The sequence below is a fragment of the Entelurus aequoreus genome, linkage group LG07, assembly GCF_033978785.1.
Source record: "Entelurus aequoreus isolate RoL-2023_Sb linkage group LG07, RoL_Eaeq_v1.1, whole genome shotgun sequence".
NCBI classification, from domain to species: domain Eukaryota; kingdom Metazoa; phylum Chordata; class Actinopteri; order Syngnathiformes; family Syngnathidae; genus Entelurus; species Entelurus aequoreus.
In genome coordinates this window covers 27,480,723-27,502,124 of record NC_084737.1, presented here as the reverse complement: position 1 = coordinate 27,502,124, position 21,402 = coordinate 27,480,723, and the positions used below count along the sequence as shown (strand labels likewise).

The following is a 21,402-nucleotide window of genomic DNA, read 5'->3' as shown; positions in this document are numbered from 1 at the left end:
TGTAAGTACCACATACTAATAATTAACGATTGCATGCATTAATTACTTGAAACAGTCACAAGCTTCTTGTTTGAAGAAAAATGACAAATATTTGTTGCTTTCAGGGTACTGAAGGCTGCCAGATTCATTATTAAAATAAAGTTACACATCATCTCGCCACACCAAAGATTGTTTGAGTCAAGGCATTAGTGCAACAGTAGACGACAGCTGTGATGTAAATATGCCACCTTGGGCACATGTCGACCTGTGTTGACTTTTGTTTGGAGTTATGTATTAATAACATCTAAATTGCTTCAGAAACAGAAGAAATTCTGGCATCGTAAGTTTTTCTCTTGTGGAAGTTTCTTTTGTTGCTTTACACTGATTGGCTTCTTCCTGTGTTATTTAACCGCGTCAGCAGTGTGTCTACTCGAAAAGTGGGTCAGTAGGAGGACAGGAAATCTCTGTTGGTTTGTCTGTCTCACTGTTCTGTGTTGCTTACTACACACAAATACTCTCAGTCATACATGCAAGGAAAGCAGCTTTTTTATTACATAAAAAGATAGGGTGTACTTGAGGATATCTATAAACAAATTGTACTCCTTAATTAATCTTCTTTTTACTGTGTAATCCTCAACGGCCTCACTTTACTTAATACATACCTAAATCATGAATAATTCCTTTTCTACTTTCTGATTCCTAACCTTGACCTCTTTGCAGCTTTCATTTAAATACATACACTGTATATGCTTATTTAAGAAGATTAATGAGGGGACTCAGATAAACCTTGCCTAAATCTTAAAGTGGAAATCATGACAAAAAAGTGATTTATATGGCAAGGTTTTTTTGTCTGCATGTGCAGCATTCAGCAGATTTGTGGCACAGTGGTGCTCTGCATCTGAGGAGAGAGTTATGTGTTGACATCCCAGGAGTAGGACCCAGCCAATACTGCAGTGCAAAGTGAAAAATGCAGAATGCAAAAGACACAGTAAGTGGGTGGATGATATAAAACTCCATGGTGAGTAGAGATGGGTATCATTTTCCTTAACCAGCACTCAATAAATGGAAAATATAAACATTTGGTTTTTATGGAATTTTGTGACACCCAAGTTGAACAGAATAAATATATGCAAGTACAAATACAACTTTCTTGTGTTGTAATACTGATGTTCAGTATTCCGGGGTTTGGGAATGCTCCTCGCTGGCCGTGACCGTGATTGGTGATAAGGAGGAAGTGTTGTGTGTAGTTGTGGAGAGCGACGGCGAAATGTATGTGCAAACTGACCTTTGTTCTCCTTTCCCAAACTGTTCCCACAAAGCTGGAAGTGTCCATAATGTCTTAGTAAAACGAGAAATAAATTGATTGGGAACTAATTGCCTTATCCCACCAAATTGAAGAGGGAATTTTACCAAACATGTAAGAATACAGTACAAACAGCGGTAAATCCCTAATTTCCCTGTTATACACACACACACACACACACACACACACACACACACACACACACACACACACACACACACACACACACACACACACACACACACACACACTCACGCATGCATGCTTAAACACAGACCTATAGACACACATACACACTAGGGTTGTCCAGATAACAATATTTTGTTACCGGTACCAAAATGTATTTTGATACTTTTTGATACTTTTCTAAATAAAGGGGACCACAAAAAATAGCATTATCGGCTTCATTTTAACAAAAAATCTCACGGTACATTAAACATATGTTTCTTAATGCAAGCGAAGAACAATTTTGGCCTTAAATAAAATAGTGAACATACTAGACAACTTGTCTTTTAGTAGTAAGTTAGCAAACAAAGGCTCTGTCACGCCAAATTTCTTCCTCCTACAAAAACCTCCCCCCCCCATTTACTTCCGTGGTCATGTTTCCTCTTACGTCATTGACAGCGATCGATAGCACTTCGGCTTTGACTGCCCGTCGCTGGAAGGATACTTCGTCTTTGACAGCTGCTGGAATCTGAAGAAATCGATTATTGTTTTTTTTTTTTGTACAGGCGCGAAACTGCACAGTCGCATGCTGGTTAAGGAACCCCGGCAACTTTGTGATTTTATTGGACGCAGCCCCGGAAGTAAATGGGGGGGGGGGGGGGGGGGAGGTTTTTGTAGGGGGAATAAATTTGGTGTGACAGCTCCTAATTTGTCTGCTGACGTATGCAGTAACATATTGTGTCATTTCTCTTTCTATTATTTTGTCAAAATTATGAGGGACAAGCTGTAAAAATGTATTATTAATACACTTGTTCATTTACTAATATCTGGTTATTTTCCCGTTTCAACATGTTCTAGCTACACTTCTGTTAAAATGTAATAAACACATATTCTTCTTTTGTTTGGATGCTTTACATTAGTTTTGGATGATCCCACAAATTTACCAAGTAGTTACAGGATCATACATTGGTCATATTCAAAGTCCTCATGTGTCAAGGGACATATTTCCTGAGTTTATAAACATAATAAGAATTTTTTTAAATGAAAAAAGATTTTGTGACGATAAAAAAAAGTAGCGACTAGATACGCTCTTGTACTTGATATCATTACAGGGGATGTCCCCCATGGCATTCAGGAACGGCATCATTAGCAGTGACGCCGGTGAGCTACGGTGTGTAATGAAGCATCTTTAGCTATTCCTCGTCCTGCAGGGATGATACTTGTAAGAAACGTACTTCATTTGTCGCCATGGAGGCGAGGATTAGTGATTTAGAAGTAGCTAAAACACTGCTGACTGCAGATGGATTTTAGCTTGCTAGCTAGCTAGCCATGTCTTAAAGCACCTCGTTGTGAGGGCGTTTCAGTGTTATAGTTTCACCTTTATCTTTAGTTTTTAGGCCAAAATGCGTCCGTTCTCCCTTTTCTGTCTACACACCTTGTCTGCTTGTAAGCACTGCTTGTAAGCACTCTGTGATTGTGCGCTGCCGAACATGCTTGTCTGCTCGTAAAGCAGCAATGTCATGACGTGACGACGTGCCGTCATGGCCGTTAATAAAAAATATGGGGAACCGGTACTTTTCAAACAGAGTTTAGTACCATTTTTGATTCATTAGTACAGCGATACTATACTAGTACCGGTATACCGTACAACCGTAATACACACATTACAATGCTTTTTTTTCGCCATACAGCGATTGCGACGTAACAACAATCATTTGTAAAATAAATTAGGAATGCAGGATTTACAATATTATCAGTAAATGATCAGAAACACTTCAGTTTCCATTGGTTTCAGCAAGCTTTAACAGACTAAACAGCAACACTATTTTATCTGCTTCAACTGTAACACTTCCCACATCAGACTGTGACGACACTACAATACGAAGTATAATTCATAAAACATTGAATATTAAGAGTATGTGAAGGTCAGACTCCGACCTTTTTTATATCCAAGACGACCTTAACACGTTGCAATCAGTCAGAAATATCAAGCAGCTAAATGCGGCAAACATAGTCAAGTATGGAGAGAGTGTTTTGCATATTACCTATCACGCATTGGGGTGGCTTTTAATAGGTGTAATTTTAAGTTATGTATGGTGCTTTCTCATGTTTTATAATGTCCACAGAGTTAATGAGCAGGAGGTGTTTTATATGCAACATGTGTTAACTTTCTGTTGGTTTTAATTTATTTGCTTCATGAGTGCAAAATGTTGTTTGGATTGGTTCATATAAATTCATTACACTTCAAAATAAAACTTGTAGTCATTGACAATAAATACTTACATTGACTGCAAAATGGCAGTAAAATTGCAGTGACTGAACTCTCAGGTGAATAAAAGTAGACTAAAGACACACCTTCGGCCAGACTTCTTATTAAACTTGTGATGTCTTGCGGGCCAGATTTAAGACGCCGGTGGGCCGCACTTGGCCCATGGGCCGTAGTTTGACACCCTCGGTCTAAATGGTATGTTCCCTGAGAATGACAGCATGTAATCTGTAAGAGTCCATCAGAATACAGTTCAGGGTTTTCCAGTCCATATGACTCCGGTACTAAGTGCCTTGTTGTCTCGTTTTCAGTCTGCACATCCTACTAGCTGAGTGTCCATTTCCTCTGAGTGGGTGAAATGCAATATACCGATAGTGATATAAAAAAAATAAAGTCAGAAGAGTAAGGTAGATGAGATAGAAGGTGGTGTTGTTAGTGAGCCCATCATACTGCTGGACACCCACGGTTGTAATCTGGAGGTGTTGTCATTGATTGGCTGTGCCTCAGCTGGAGATGTTTACATCTGTGGTGAATTCAAAGCCACCTGCGTACTTGCCATGCCTCTGCTTCTTATGTGTTGCTGTTGTGCAAAGGTGGAGTCCCAAATGGGCTAAACGGCAGAGACCTCCAAAGTGGATCTACTGTGAACAAGTTTACTCCATTACCGTGCACGCTTTTAGCCTGATTCGTCAACTCAGCAGCTCTTAAAGTGATCGATAATAAAGGGAAGTTGGATCAAACTTCTGCAGGGAGAATGGTCACCGCCCATCCATCTCTCCAGTCACTCAAAGCTGTTTGCTTGTGTGATTTAATATTTGCTTGCCCTCCAGTTTTCTGTCTCAAAACCACAACAGCATTGATTCAGTCAAATGTCTGTGACCCTCTGAGGAATATTCAATCAGATATTTTCTCTCTCTGCATGTCTGGGCAAGTCCTGCCCGAGACAGTCAACCAATGATTTTAATCAGCAGAGTAAGGATCTTGGGTTTCTGCCATGTTTCATTATAAAAGCTTTGTCAGAACGATCTTAGCTCACTCGGATCTACAAAAACACTTTAACACTACAGTATTTGGCAATATACTTTTGTCTGCGCATCAACTGTTTGTTCTTCTGATTCTTAATCAAACCTGTCTTTGGAATATGCATATATATCGGTTTATGGTTTTATGGTATTAGGTTATTTTGAACATGGTCAGTCTGCAGTGTTTCCCATAAACTGCCAAGATACCTGTGGCGGTGGGGGCGTGGCTATGGGCGTGGCTATGGGCGTGGTCACCATGACATCATCGAGTAATTTGCGTAATTTACTACAATGATATGATTTTCTCTAAAAAGGCTCAAAAAATGTATACTTACTAACTAATAATAACAGTTTTGTTTTAAACGTCCATCCATCCATCCATCCATCCATCCATCCATCCATCCATCCATTTTACAATATAATTACAACACTTTATGTACATATTTATATACAGATTTGAACAATAAGTTATTCACTGAAATATATTTATTAATTGTGGTTCTTACAAAAAATATATCTTAGAAAATATAAAAGCTAAAATGTATTTTAAAGCTCTGCCCCTTTAATTAGTGCGTACTAAATAATTTAACTTTAGCCTACTACTACAACCATATTATTTACCAGCAACATAAAGTGAAACAGAGGCAGAGGTGTCCTGCCCCAGTCAGTAACAAATAAACAGAAAACAGTAGTGGTCAAATACAAATAAGGCAACAAGAGAAGTATCCTACACTTCTCTTTTGTAAAGTAAATCTGAACAGCCTATATGGGCATCTACATCAACTATATGATTTGCCTGAGAAGCTGGACAGGACAAAAAAAAAAAAAGAAAAAAAAAATTTTTAAAAATAAAATTTGTGGCGGACGTAATTCTTTCGTGGCGGGCCGCCACAAATAAATGAATGTGTGGGAAACACTGGTCTGCAAGGGATACAGTCCGTAAGCACACATGATTGTGCGTGCTGCTGGTCCACTAATAGTAATAACCTTTAACAGTTAATTTGACTAATTTTCATTAATTACTAGTTTCTATATAACTGTTTTTATTTTGTTTTACTTTCTTTTTTATTCAAGAAAATGTTTTTAATTTATTTATCTTATTTTATTTTGTAAATTTTTTTAAAAAGGACCTTATCTTCACCATACCTGGTTGTCCAAATTAGGCATAATAATGTGTTAATTCCACGACTGTATATATTGGTATCGGTTAATATCGGTATCGGTAATTAAGAGTTGGACAATATCGGAATATTGGATATCGGCAGAAAGCCATTATCCTAATTTAAGTCATGTGACTATTGGAAGCAGTAGTTTTTTTAGAAAGCAGAATGTTGTATCTCAGAGAAGGGAAGGAGGCGAAAACCAGGGCAGGACTGCGGTTTACAAGGTTTATTGGAAAAACCTTAGATGAATACGTGGCGTGTGTATGCTACTCAAAGTGAGTGAGTGTTGACTATGTGTAAAATTATAATGTAAATGTTACCAAGGGTTGTTGTCTGTAAATGTTGGTTGTATCTTTCGTCGTATCCAAGGGGGCAAAGGCGAAGAGGCAGTTCATGGACAGGCAAGTGGTCGTGGACAAGAGCAGGGCAGCGTGGTCTGGGTCCGAGCAGGGAGGTCGTGGATCGAGGTGGGCAGTTAGGAATCCGGATGGGTGTCGAGTGACAAGGCACGATCACGGAGGTCAGGAGAGTCACTGTGGAAATACAAAAGGGCATGAACCAGGGGGAAACACGGAGAAATAGAGCAAAACAAGGACGAGGAAATCACTGGGAAAAGGAATGCCAGACGTGATGCTTACTGGAAGGTTAGCGACGTTCTGGCAAAGGTTCCTTGGGTCCGCTGGTCTTTATGCCGCTCCCCCTCGTCAAGTCCAGGTGTGCTGATCAGTGATTGCTTGCAGACTTGTTGCTGTGTGGGCATGTTGTGCTCAGTGTGAGCAGAGGTGTGTTTGAGCGTCCTGCCAGCAGAGGGGTTAGCAGAGGTGCCTGCAGCTCCAGCTGCAGTGGAAACCTGGGATCGACTCCGCGTCATGACAGTACCCCCCCCCTTATGCGAGGCCCCCGACGAGCGCCGAGGAGCATCAGGATTGGCACGGTAGAAGTCCCCTAGAAGTGAGGGATCGGCAAGGTAGGAGGCTGGCACCCATGATCTGTCTTCAGATCCATATCCCTCCCAGTCGACCAGATAAACAAGCCCCCTACCTTGTCGACGGACCCTGAGGATCTCCTTGACCGTCCAAACCTGATCTCCATTAGGCAAAAACCTAGAGGGTGGGGGGGCAGGGACAGGAGGGGACAGAGCGCTCTCCGCTACCGGTTTAATCTGGGAAACATGGACAACAGGATGCCGCTTGACCGAGGGTGGGAGAGCCAATTTAACAGATACAGGGTTTATGATAGAAATGATGGAGAACGGACCAACATAACGGGGAGCCAATTTTCTAGATGGTACCTGGAGACTGAGGTCCTTAGTGAGAAGCATCACTTGTTGTCCTGGTTTATAGGACGGGGCTGGAATATGATGACGGTTGGCGTTGCGACACATTTTCTCAGATGCTCTTTCCAAAGCTGCACGAGCGGCTCTCCACACCCTCTGACACCGTCTAATATGAGCTCTAGTAGAGGGAACAGCGATTTCCAGTTCCTGTTGGGGAAATAAAGGGGGTTGATAACCTAATGAGCACTCAAATGGGGACATACCGGTAGCGGAGCTCTTCAAGGAGTTATAAGAAAACTCCACCCATGGCAAAAACTTGCTCCAGGACATGGGTTGATGACTGGCGACACATCGGAGCATGGTCTCCAAGCTTTGATTAGTTCTTTCAGCCTGCCTGTTGCTCTGGGGATGGTATCCCAATGTGAGGCTGACCGAGGCCCCGATACCCTTGCAGAAGGCTCTCCATACATGCGATGTAAACTGAGGGCCTCGGTCAGAAACGATATCCATCGGAATACCATGTTGTTTGACGACGTGAAGTGTGAGGAGGTCTGAAGTCTCTGAGGCAGAAGGTAACTTTCGCAGTGGAACAAAATGGGCTGCTTTGGAGAAACGGTCTACAATAGTAAGGACAGTGGTGTTACCTCTGGAGGCTGGAAATCCTGTGACAAAATCCAGGGCGATGTGTGACCAAGGACGGGCAGGAATGGAGAGAGGGTGAAGAAGACCAGCAGGAGGCCTGTGTGACATCTTACTACGGGCACAAGTTAAACAAGCAGCGATGAACTCACGAGTGTCCTTGGCCATTGATGGCCACCAAAAACGTCTTCGCAGCAGTGATAGGGTTCGTTGAAAGCCAGGATGGCATGAGAACAGGCTAGAGTGCCCCCAATCCAGGACCCTGGGTCGTAACTCCCGATGGACGAACAGTTTGTTGGGAGGTCCACCTCCCGGTCCTGGATTGGAACGCAGTGCAGCCTTAACTAGGTCCTCCACTTTCCAAATTACCATCCCAATGATACGAGTGGAAGGAAGGATGGGTTCTGCCACTGCCGGACCGGTAGGTTCTTTCAGATATAACCGGGACAGTGCGTCAGCCTTAGTGTTCTTGGACCCAGGTCTGAAAGAAAGCACGTAATTGAAGCGAGAGAAAAACTGCTGCCACCTTGCCTGGCGGTTGTTGATCCTCTTGGCAGCACGGATGTGTAGAAGGTTACTGTGGTCGGTTAGGATCTGAAACTGGTGTCTAGCTCCTTCCAACCAGTGTCTCCATTCCACCAGGGCCTCATGGACTGCGAGTAATTCTCTATTCCCAGCATCATAATTCTGTTCGGCCGGGGTCAGGCGCCTGGAGAAAAAAGCAACAGGGTGAACCAAATTGTCACTTTTGGACCGTTGAGAGAGAATAGCCCCAATCCCAGAGTCTGAGGCGTCAACCTCCACCAAAAAAGCAGTTTCTAAGTCAGGATGGACTTGAATGGGGGCAGAAACAAAACGCTCCTTTAACTCCTCGAAGGCCTTCCTCGCCAAAAGAGTCCACACAAAAGGAACGTTAGTAGACGTAAGCGAATGTAGTGGTGCCGCAACTCTACTGAAGTCTTGAATGAAGCGACGGTAGAAGCCAGCGAAGCCGAGGAACCTCAGAAGTTCCGTCCTAGTAGTAGGTTGCGGCCACTTCACCACGGCCTCCACCTTCTTCGGGTCTGGCCTTATGTGACCCCTTTCGACCACGAAACCGAGGAACTCCACCGAAGAGGAGTGGAAACAGCACTTTTCTGCCTTAACAAATAGACAGTTTTCCAAAAGCCGTTGCAGGACAAGTCGAACATGTCTTTGGTGATCAGAGAGGTTACGGGAGAAAATGAGAATATCATCTAGGTATACTACCACGAATTGGTCCAGCATGTCCCGAAGAATGTCATTGACAAGAGTTTGGAAAACGGCAGGTGCGTTGGTGAGTCCAAAAGGCATCACTCGGTACTCATAATGCCCCATATGAGTGTTGAAAGCAGTCTTCCACTCGTCTCCCTCTTTGATCCGGACCAAGTGATAGGCGTTACGGAGATCCAGTTTGGTAAATATGGTAGCAGGTGCCAAAGGTTCAAAAGATGAGTTGAGTAGAGGAAGAGGGTACTTATTCTTAATGGTGATGTTGTTAAGGTGACGGTAGTCAATGCAGGGACGAAGGGATCCGTCCTTCTTGGCCACGAAAAAGAATCCCGCCGCCAGTGGAGACTTGGATGGTGTTATGATGCCCGAGGCAAGGCCCTCGGTGATGTAGTTCCTCATAGCTTCCTTCTCTGGAAGAGACAAGTTGTATAGGCGACTAGACGGCAAGGTAGCGTTAGGGAGTAACTCGATGGCACAATCATAAGGTCTATGAGGGGGTAATCCCAGGGCACGTACCTTGCTGAAGACCTCGGCTAAGTCATGGTAGCAAGCTGGAACCAGAGATAGATCGGCATGGGGAGTCGTGGTAGTGGAGTGGTAGACCGGATGAGATGCTGACCCAAGACAGTTGGCCATGCAGGGTGTACTCCAAGCTAGAATTCTGCCAGAAGACCAAGATATATGGGGGTTGTGGTGACAAAGCCAAGATCTTCCAAGTACCAGTGGGGCTACCGGAGCTTCTAGCACCCATAAACTAATGGTTTCTCTGTGATTTCCAGAAATGGTCATGGAAAGGGGCTCCGTGCGGTACTTGATGGGGCCCAATGGTCGTCCATCTAGAGCCTGTGCAGGCAGTGTCTTGTCCAAGGATATCAGGGGAACGCCCATCTCCCGGGCGAACGTGTAGTCCAACAAACTCTCGTCAGCTCCCGAGTCCACAAATGCCTTCACTTGAATGCTCCTCTTGTCCCAGGCCAAAGTAGCGGGTAGCAGAATGTCAGGGTTTTCCTCTTTACGGGGAAATAAAGTATGGCTCACCAGGATCCCCTCTGCTGGTGAGCCTGATCTTTTGGTCTCGCTGGACAATTATATCGGACGTGTCCTGCTAGACCGCAGTAGAGGCAGAGACGCTGCCTGTACCTCCTCTCCCTTTCCTCAATGGGTAACCGTGTCCTACCCAACTGCATGGGCTCCGGGGTGCCATTGTAGTAGTTGTAGGCCGGTATGGGTCCACCTCTGTCTTGAAGGTAGGCCAAGTCTGGTTCCTAGAGGCACCTCTCTGACCTCGCTCTGCTGCTCATTCACAAAGTCGAATGTCAAATTGGAGGGCCAGTTCAATGAGGTCTTTGCAGGACGTGGGTCTGTCCCTCAGTAGACCGTCCTTAATTTCATCGGAAAGGCCGCGACGGAATGCGCTTTGGAGTGCCCGGTCATCCCAACCGCTGTCTGCCGCCAAAGTCCGGAACTCTAAGGTGTAGGCTGCCACGGAACGTGAACCCTGCGAGATGGAGTGCAGACGTCCGGCCGCGTCCCCCCCATCCTTGGGGTGATCAAAGACAGCCCGAAATTCTGCACGGAACGCAGAATAGTCGGAGTTGAGCCCAATGGTCCTGTCAACTGCAGCTGTAGCCCATTTGAGAGCCGGGCCGGAAAGTAAGGAAAAAATAAATGCAATCTTGGCGCCGTCTGAGGAATAACGGGAGGGCTGGTGCCGAAAAATGAGGTCACATTGTACCAAGAACCCTCTACAAAGTTCAAAGTCCCCTTCAAAGGGTTTAGGGCTGGCAATCCTGGGCTCTCGTTCCAAAATGCTGTGTTCGGGTCCAAGAACTGGAGAAGCACGTGTAGGTACCACCGGTCCAGAACTGGCCCCGGGGCACATGTTGTCCAGCTTGGAATACAGTCTGGTAAAAGCTCTCTCAAGATGATCCTCAAGGGCAGTAAACCGAACCTGGTGTTCGCTAACGACGGAGCTAAGGATAGCTAGGTCGGAAGATATGGCTATCTGGGCCTAGGACTTGCTGCTGTCGCCTGGTTCCGACATGTTGTTGGCCAGAACGTACTGTTGTATCTCAGAGAAGGGAAGGAGGCGACAACCAGGGCAGGACTGCGGTTTACAAGGTTTATTGGAAAAACCTTAGATGAATACGTGGCGTGTGTATGCTACTCAAAGTGAGTGAGTGTTGACTATGTGTAAAATTATAATGTAAATGTTACCAAGGGTTGTTGTCTGTAAATGTTGGTTGTATCTTTCGTCGTATCCAAGGGGGCAAAGGCGAAGAGGCAGTTCATGGACAGGCAAGTGGTCGTGGACAAGAGCAGGGCAGCGTGGTCTGGGTCCGAGCAGGGAGGTCGTGGATCGAGGTGGGCAGTTAGGAATCCGGATGGGTGTCGAGTGACAAGGCACGATCACGGAGGTCAGGAGAGTCACTGTGGAAATACAAAAGGGCATGAACCAGGGGGAAACACGGAGAAATAGAGCAAAACAAGGACGAGGAAATCACTGGGAAAAGGAATGCCAGACGTGATGCTTACTGGAAGGTTAGCGACATTCTGGCAAAGGTTCCTTGGGTCCGCTGGTCTTTATGCCGCTCCCCCTCGTCAAGTCCAGGTGTGCTGATCAGTGATTGCTTGCAGACTTGTTGCTGTGTGGGTGTGTTTGAGCGTCCTGCCAGCAGAGGGGTTAGCAGAGGTGCCTGCAGCTCCAGCTGCAGTGGAAACCTGGGATCGACTCCGCGTCATGACAAAGAACTGGGTAACGAAACGTTGTTCCTTAATTGCACCAGTGCCAGTTGCTGGTCAAATGTTCATCTCTTGACCAGAAACTTGCTTCGAGGGTGTTATCGTGTGAGTGAGTGGGCAACAGGAGTAATTTCAATCAAAATAAATGTATATAAAATAATGCAAAAATTAGACCAGCTTGATGCCGGCCTGCTGCTCAAACTCATGCATGTCACAAGCACATAAATAATAGTTAAGCTGCATTAACTAAATCACTGTAGGTAATATTTGCTTCGAAGCCCCATTATGAAAATGAATGCCACTAGGCAGTATCAGCATGCAACAGGGCGGAGGGAGAATGGGAATCCTCTTTTCTCCCAAGTTCCACAGTGTGGGTGTTTCATGTAAAATGCTCTCATCTATCAGAGTTGTCGGGGGACCATGTTCCACAGTAGGGGAGCTTGTCATTTCTCTTTGTTTCTCTGTTTCCGAGGCTAAACGATGCCACAGATGTAATGCTGGTACCTTGTATAATGTTTTATAACCATACTGAGATGAAGCTCTCCTGGGTGAGCAGGGAATCAGCAGAGTTGCTATGGTGACAGGTGTCTACGGGATGAATCTTGTCGATTATGTGCGCCCAGCGCATCATAAATCTGTAAATCAGTCTGAGCTGTTGTTTCATTCTGATGAAGACTTTTCACGTGTTTGTGATACTTTGTGTCAATAGCTTGTTGAATATATGTCAGTCTCTATTCCGCTTCTCACCTCTGCTGCTGTCCTCTGCTGCTGTCTGGAGGTGGTTAGGAAATGGTGTTACTGGCTGTGGCTGTGACTGCACTGCAACCATTTCAACTCGGCCAGGCTAAGCCCATGCATGGGACCACTGGGAAACACAAACCTCCCTCCAGTTTGATGATGCGGGCATTACTTGAGGCTTTTTATGTCACACAACCACAAATGTAACAACTTTCAGTCGCTTTTGTAAATTAAGCATCATCTCCTACATTGCAGAAAATTCCTAAAAACATTAGAGTGCTCCTGATGTATAGAGGAACTTGGACCACTGTAAACTAGGGTTGTACGGTATACCGGTATTAGTATAGTACCGCGATACTAATGAATCATTTTCGGTACTATACCGTCTCTGAAACGTACCGGTCCAGCACCCCCGCGCCCGCGCCCGCGTCGAAGTCACGTCGTGACATTCCCGGGCGCGGCCTTTGCTGCTGCCCACTGCTCCCCTCACCTCCCAGGGGGTGATCAAGGGTGATGGGTCAAATGCACAGAATAATTTCACCACACCTAGTGTGTGTGTGACCATCATTGGTACTTTAACTTTAACTTTAACATTGCTGGTTTTACGAGCAGACGAGCATGTTCAGCTGTGCACAATCACGGAGTACTTACAAGCAGACACAGTCTGTGGACAGAAAAGGAAGAACGGACGCATTTTGGCTTAAAAAATAACGATAAAGGTTAAGCTATAACACTGAAACATCCTCAGGAAGTGATGCTTTGAGACATGGCTAGCTAGCTAGCGGCTAAAGTCCATCCGCCGTCGGCAGTGTTTTAGCTACTTCAAAACCACTAATCCCTGTCTCCATGGTGACAAATAAAGTAAGTTTCTTACAAGTATCATCCCTGCAGGACGAGGAATAGCTAAACATGCTTCACTACACACCGCAGCTCACCGGCATCAAAATGTAAAATTTGTGGTATCATCCATAACTAATGTAAAGTATCAAACAACAGAAGAATAAGTGATTATTACTTTTTAACTGAAGTGTAGACAGAAAGAGTTAAAAGAGAAAGTAAGCAAATATTAACAGTAAATGAACAAGTTGATTAATAATTAATTTTCTACCACTTGTCCTTAAAAAATTTGACAAAATAATGGAATAATAAAGGATACAATATGTTACTGCATATGTCAGCAGACTAATTAGGAGCCTTTGTTTGTTTACTTACTACTAAAAGATAAGTTGTCTTGTATGTTCACAATTTTATTTAAGGACTTAACTGCAATAAGAAACATATGTTTAATGTACCCTAAGATTTGTTGTTAAAATAAAGCCAATAATGCAATTTTTTTGTGGTCCCCTTTATTTAGAAAAGTGCTGAAAAGTATCAAAATAATTTTAGTACCGGTACCGGTACCAAAATATTGGTATCGTTGCAACACTACCGTAAACACATTGGCAGATCCTTCCATTGATATTTAACCTTGCTAGCAAACGTAAAACACTGAGCCAAAAGTTTGGTTTACATAACTTAGGCGTTTCTTAAGGCACTCCTTGAGGGTCCTTAAAAACAGCAGAGCGTGCCTGTAACTCTGACCAAATAGACCAAAATCAAATATTTACTGTAGAATACGTTGTTCTCCGGAATATACAAAATAAGTGAAGGGAGAAGTCAGGCCGCCTTGGTCCTTAGCTTTCTGGAGTCGCGGCCCCCAAAACAATACTCTTTTGAAATTATTTTTTTACTCAATTATATATTCTTGGTTTGTGTCTTATTTATCAATCTTGAACATGTATACACGTTTACATCGTGATACACCACATATAGAACATTTCAAGGTCAGAGAAGCCTTAATGCTCTGTGTCCTCTTGTTCAATCACCATTCTGCCTGGCTCTGATCTGGTCTTTACTGAGAAGTGCAGTTGGTGGTACCTGTGGCGACACATGCTGGGGTTTTAGAGGAGTCTATCTGTTACGGTGAGCAGTGCAGCGGAATCCAAGATGCAAGGCAGAGTTGTTTGCATAAACAAAAGTCTTTAATGATTTCAATAAACTCAGGGTTATCCACAAAATGTACTTCACAAGGTATGAGTCCAAACAAAAGGTGTAGCAAAAGCCTAGGGAAACATGGTAACCAAAGGTGTAGCTCAGTGGTTAGTAGAATCTGTCCATAAACAAGGCAAAAAAGAAAAATACAAGAAGAGACTATAAGCAGCAAGAACGGAAACAGGAGGCAAAAAAAACTAGAACATTACTGAGCTTATGGAAATGCACGATACCTTTCTGGGCTGGTTGGAAAAAAGAAGGAATGACGAGGGCTTCAGAGGTAGAGAAGAGATCCAGTAGTCCTTGCCATGTACTTGGACGAACCTGCACTGACTACGTGCATACAGCTAGCATAAATAGGCCTAATTACAGACCTGAAACAGATATGCTTCCTGGTACCCGCCATTCTCGCAATCAGGAAATGACAGATCAGAAAAACAAATAGCAGGAAAATACCAATACAAAAATACAACAATAGAATAAGAGTAAAATGATCGAAAACGCAACCAATAACCCTAGAACTTACCAGTATATTCTTGTTGTGGAATAACCTTGCAGGCTTTTTGTTAGCAGCTGCAAAATATATACTATCTAACTTTATGTATGGCTACTAAGTGTGATGTGTTAAATTGAATTTTTATTTTTATTTTTTTAAATTTTTCTTTATGCAAACCCACAGCTGTAGTATTATACACTCCTGAAGCTATTAAATGGGGAAATGCTGTTTGACCTTGAAAAATTATAAATACTTATGGATTATTTGCCTTTAAAGATCCCTTTACATTTATTTATTTATTTAAATTAGGACAATGCATATTCATCAACATAGAGCAACAATGTGAATACGCCGGAGTTAGCACAATAGCTAATTTTCATCCGTTGTCCTAAGGCAGGTTAGTACAGTAAACATTTTCAACAGGTCAAGAATACATAAATCACAAGACATTACACATTGCTGTTACTCAAAACAGCAACAATTACAAAAGTACCTTCACAGTACCTTACTACGGAGCCCCTAAAGCAGTGGTTCTCAAACTTTTTTTTGTCATCCCCCACTTTGGACAAGGGGGAGTTTTCAAGCCCCACCTGCCCCCATCGCCCCAACAGAACGCTAATGCCAAGCTTAACATTTTCAAATTGATCGAACATCAAGTAACATCAAGTTTTATACATTCAAACTCAATAACATAAAATAAAATCAAGTTCAATAATAAATAAAATAACTGTGCAGCTGTGGTATAACTTGCATCAAGTTCAATATCAAATAAAATAACTTGCATCAATTCAATAATAAATAAAACAAAAGTGTTATAACTTGCATCAAGTTCAATAATAAATCAAAAAAGTGTTATAACTTGCATCAAGTTCAATAATAAATCAAAAAAAGTGTTATAACTTGCATCAAGTTCAATAATAAATCAAATAAAAGTGTTATAACTTGCATCAGGTTCAATAATAAATCAAATAACTTGCATCAAGTTTTTTTTTAATCAATAATAAATAAAACAAAAGTGTTATAACTTGCATCAAGTTCAATAATAAATAAAACAAAAGTGTTATAACTTGCATCAAGTTCAATAATAAATCAAAAAAAGTGTTATAACTTGCATCAAGTTCAATAATAAATCAAATAAAAGTGTTATAACTTGCATCAAGTTCAATTATAAATCAAATAACTTGCATCAAGTTCAATAATAAATTAAAATAAAAGTGCCACTTTGCAATCTTTGCCAAAAAAAGGAGGACAGGGCAAGTGAACATGAGTTTTACAGTACTCCAGCATTAGTGGCTGCAATGAGCCTGTTTTGCACTGCACAGCTTTTCAAATCGGGGTTGCAGGCTTGACACTGCCACTGTTAAAACCTCATTGAATTCGGGGCTGAGCTGCCTTGACGCGAGTGTTTCCCGGTGAATGACACATTGTGTCCAATGCGCATTTGGCGCAACCCTCTTTATTAGAGCCTGCAGCCCGTTTCTTGACTTTGCCATGCGCGCCATCAGAGCAAAAGCCCACACAGTTTTCCCATTTAAGGTCGTGTTCTTTGAGGAAACTGTCCATTATCTTGAACAGCTCATCAGCAGTGGCTCTATTTTTTATGTATTTGCAAAACAGCAAATCCTCGCACAGTGACTCGCCATTCACAAACTTCCGCTTAGCCCCGCCCCCATTAGTTACTGTTGCTATGTCAGTAAACTTTCGCTCCTACCTAGAAATGTAAAGCCTACAGGAAAAATAAGTAATTTACATTTATCTATATAGCGGATTTCACAGACAGAATCACAAAGTGATTTCCAGTGTGTATAGAAAATGAAAGCATAGTAAAAAAAAAAATCAAAGAATATAATAATAAAAAAATTAAAAAAATCAAAGTGAAATTTCCTCCCGTTCCTCGCGCCCCACCTGCCATGTCTCTATTCCCCACCAGTGGGGTATTCTAGTCAGATGCGCGTGTGTAAATATGCGATGTGTAAATATCAAAATATTACGTACGTCGAATCACTTTTTGTCAGGCAATATTACATTTAATGACAATTTTACATAAATGAATACATCCAAACACGTTGTACATATTTATTATTTGCAGGAAGAAATAACAGCTACAATTGTGTGTGTATCTTCCAAGCAAGAAAGAAGTTTGATCACATCAACATCGGACTAACTGACACACTCCGCTTCGCTGCAGGTCCGCAAGCCACGCCCACCCCCCACAGCCACAGAAGAGGAAAACTGTCCTTTCCCGGGCATGATAAAGTCTTAAATAATGTCAAACACGTAGCGTTACAATAACCAGGAAGATAAAGTGTTTGTCTCACACCTACTAATCAAGCATTCACATTTTGCCACAACACACATGGGGGAAAGTCCTAATTGGAAATACAGCCATATTAACTCCTAAACTGCCATTTTAACACACACCAAACCATCAGCACGCATCCAATGCTTTCTCGTGGCCACGAGAAACTTTTTATTAAAAAAATAAAAATAATAATTATTATTATTATTTATTTTTTTATAAAAAGTTTCTCGTGGCCACGAGATACTTTCTCGTGGCCACGAGATACATGTCTAAAAAAAAATAAATTCCCATGTCCCTTTAGGGGCTCCGTACCTTACTGACTGCTCCTAGAATTTTGTTAAGCTCCGTTCACAATATTGAAGAGGTGATAAATATGCAAATAAAATGTTTGGTTTTGGTTTAGAAATACAGTAAGAACACTGTTAAGTCGGGATCAAGAGTCAAAGGTCAGGCCAGGGTTAAAAAGATGTACGTGACGCATAACTGAACCGATAAAACACTCCAGACATTCAACTCACGCTGAGAAGCAAGTTATACTTTTGAGCTTGAGGAAGACGGAAAAAGGGCCACAGGGCTTGGGAGGATGAGACAGGACGGAAATGGGGGAAAAGGCCAAAAAAACAAACAGTCCAAACCACGTATCTATTTTCTATAGTGGAATCAAAGTGGGAGTCCACTTCCCCGCCAACCCGTGGGTCACTTCCTTTCTACTGGTGACATCACAACGTCTCTGGAGTACATTAATATATATATGTCATATACTGAGCTAATCTCAATGTTCTACCTTGCGTCTACACGTGTGTCAATCATATGATTAAATGCTAAAAGCTGAAAATGCTCGGCTTCCTGTAAACAGAGTGTGCTTCACAGCTCAGCTCACAGTAGCACAGCTGCGTCTTAGGGGGCAGGCTATTTTTATATATCCACTCTTTGTTTTTATTTCTCTTTTGCTTCCAGTCCTTCGGCCACCTCCTGCCGACCTGCACCACTGCCCTCACTTATGATCCACTTGGCGTTCACAAAATGCCGGGCTTGTTTTTTTCTCATAGATTAATTGATTCAATGATTCTTGCAACGTGAACATGCGGAGCAAGGTAGCCTTAGAGACCCAGTGTGATACCAATAGCCCATTGCTCTTTTTGCTCCTCCTACAGACTCGTATTCGGCAGCAGGCAGTGAGGGCAGCATCTCTACCTCTGTGGCGTCCCTGCCCCCACAGGCTTCAGGCAGCTCGGCCCCCAGCTCCCCTGGCTCCAAGCGTTCTGTCAGCACCCTGAAAAAATGGCTCACAAACCCAGTTCGCAAGCTCAGTGCTGGGGCCACAGCTAAAGGGGAACGTCAAATCCGCAAATTTGAGGGAAAACCTACACCCCTTTCATCCCACAGCCAGGATCTGGGCAGCCCCCCGAAACTTGATGGGCCGCTCACCATCCTGCCTGTCACACACACAGAACTGGTGAGCAGTGAACATTTTAGGGTGGACACATCAGCTAACACAGTGTTTTTCAACCACTGTGCGATACAGTTGGTGTGCCGTGGGAGAATATGTAACTTCACCTATTTGGGTTAAAAATATTTTTTGCAAAGCAGTAATAATAATCTGCAAATGTGCCGTTGTTGACTGTCGGTGCTGTCTAGAGCTCGGCAGAGTAACCATGTTATCCTCTTCCATATCAGTAGGTGGCAGCAAGTAGCTAATTGCTTTGTAGATGTCGGGAACATGGTTTGTCGTGATCACAATATGCAGACGACAGTGTGCAGGTAAAAAGGTATCTAATGCTTAAACCAAAAATAAACAAAAAGCGAGTGCCGCTAAGAAAAGGCATTGAAGCTTAGGGATGGCTATGCAAAACAAAACTAAAACTGAACTGGTTGCAAAGTAAACAAAAACAGAATGCTGGACGACAGCAAATACTTACTGCGTGAGGAGCAGACAGCGTCCAAAAAGTACATCCAAACATGACATGACAATCAACAATGTCCCCGCAAAGAAGGAGAGCGACAACTTAAATAGCCTTGATTGCTAAAACAAAGCAGGTGCGGGGAATAGCGCTCAAGGAAGACATGAAACTGCTACAGGAAAATACCAACAAAACAGGAAAAGGCAAAATAGAAGCGCAAGACAAGAACTAAAACACTACACACATGAAGACACCAAAAAACTCCGAATAAGTCACGGCGTGATGTGACAGGTCGTGACAGTACACCTACTTTGAGACAAGCGCTATAGTGATGCCTGGTTGGTTATGGTTTGAATTCATATCCAACACTTGCGAGAACAATTTTTTATTGTCAATATCGGCTACTGAGTTTAATTTTTGTATGTTTTCTGCTGGTGGTGTGCCTCTGCATTTTATCAATGAAAAAAATGTGCCTTGGCTCAAAAAGGGTTGAAAAACACTGAGCTAACACACAAGGCATTGTCTACATTGGTCCAATGTTTATTGAAGGCGACCACCTTGTAAGCAAGCTACAGTTTTGGTATTTGCCCACAAGGCCTTTGCATGCTGGCTTTGATGTAAATAATGGAACATGCAGTCTTTAATGGATCCCATAATGTTTTGCCGGCATTGATAATGAGTCCTAATAAAATATCTATACCGCTGACGACATTGGCAGGGCTGTACAGTGCGACAAATTTACTCGCATACGCGACTAAAAATAGATCACGTGACTAGAATAGCGAATACGGATTTCAACCCTTTCAATCTCATTTTGCGCCTAAAATAAGTCCATAAAAAGTAGATAAAATTGAGTAAGATTTGGGCAAAAGAAGCATTGTTGTCAGCAGACCATGCTCGCGCTTTACCATGCCTCTGCGCATCTGCTCTGTGCAGACGTGATCACGTGTACACAGCATCGCAGCTCTCACGACATGCTAGCTTAGCTGCTACCAATTAGCTAGTCACCGCAAATTTAATTTCGACAACTAAAGATACAAACTTGATAGTAAATAAAGCCACGTTTCCACTGCTTGACGTTGTGCTCATTATTATCAAATGTGTTTAAACGTTACGTGGACGTGCTGTAATGAAATAAGTAAACTCAGACCATTGGCGGTGATGAGAATTACTCTGAATGGTGGTCGCAGTTTTGTTTTGACGGTGTCTGCGCATACATTCTGCTTCTGACGAGATAGGAAGCAGGGAAAGAGAACGCAAAAATGCCACAAAAGAAAAAGATAAATGCTATTGCTGGTCAGCAGACTACCGCAGTTATATTTTCTGCTTCCACTACTAATGATCAGACTGGCGAAATAATCTCAACATCGACTTCTGTCTTCTCCTCTACTGAGCCTAAAGCAAAACAAGTTAATTATACCTTCTGCATCTTCCTCACAAAGAAAGTTAACTTTTCTCCAGCTGTGGCTCATCACCACATGAAAATATTTGCACTTTTCAGATGATAATTTCATGTACTTTAATGGGGAACTGCACTTTTTTTGGATTTTTGCCAATTGTTCACAATTATGAGAGACGAGAATTGTTTGGGGGGGGAGATTTTAAAGATGATAAAAAAACGCTTGGAAGATGTGTGACAATTTGGAGTCACCGTTGTAGCCTTCAAAGCCCTCTAAAACAACTTCAAAACCCTCCATCAACGTTTTGTATACACACTGCAAGTATATATATAATGTAGTAACAGACACGTTAATAACAATATGTAACACGTACAATATTTACCGTATTTTGATCATTTTAAGCATTGCCACAACTCATTTCTTGGTGCATTTATTTCCGTTTGATGGTTTATGGCAGGGCATTCACAGTTGTTGAGCAATAACTCTGTGTGTGTGTGTGTGTGTGTATGTGTATATATACATTATTTATATTATATATTAATATATCATATTATATGAGTATATTATTCTATGATAGTATATTAAGTATTTATATATATGTATTTACTTATATATGTTAGGTCAGGAAAAAACACAGAGGCTATATCATCCCTACAAGCCCATATTTTATTATATTGCAATCTTTTATAGTTTTATTTTAAAATCCCCTGACGAGCAGGGAAACCTTC

General features: G+C 42.5%; 1 protein-coding gene across 3 annotated transcripts in view; it reads left to right on the top strand.

Annotated features, from left to right (window-relative positions):
* Window positions 1-21,402, top strand: part of arhgef25a (Rho guanine nucleotide exchange factor (GEF) 25a) — a 141,697-nt gene that overhangs the window by 67,373 nt on the left and 52,922 nt on the right. For all 3 annotated transcript variants that reach the window (XM_062053098.1, XM_062053097.1, XM_062053099.1), the window contains one exon: window positions 18,528-18,829. In XM_062053098.1, coding sequence (XP_061909082.1) covers window positions 18,528-18,829 — 302 coding nt within the window. The remainder of the gene's footprint in view (window positions 1-18,527; window positions 18,830-21,402) is intronic.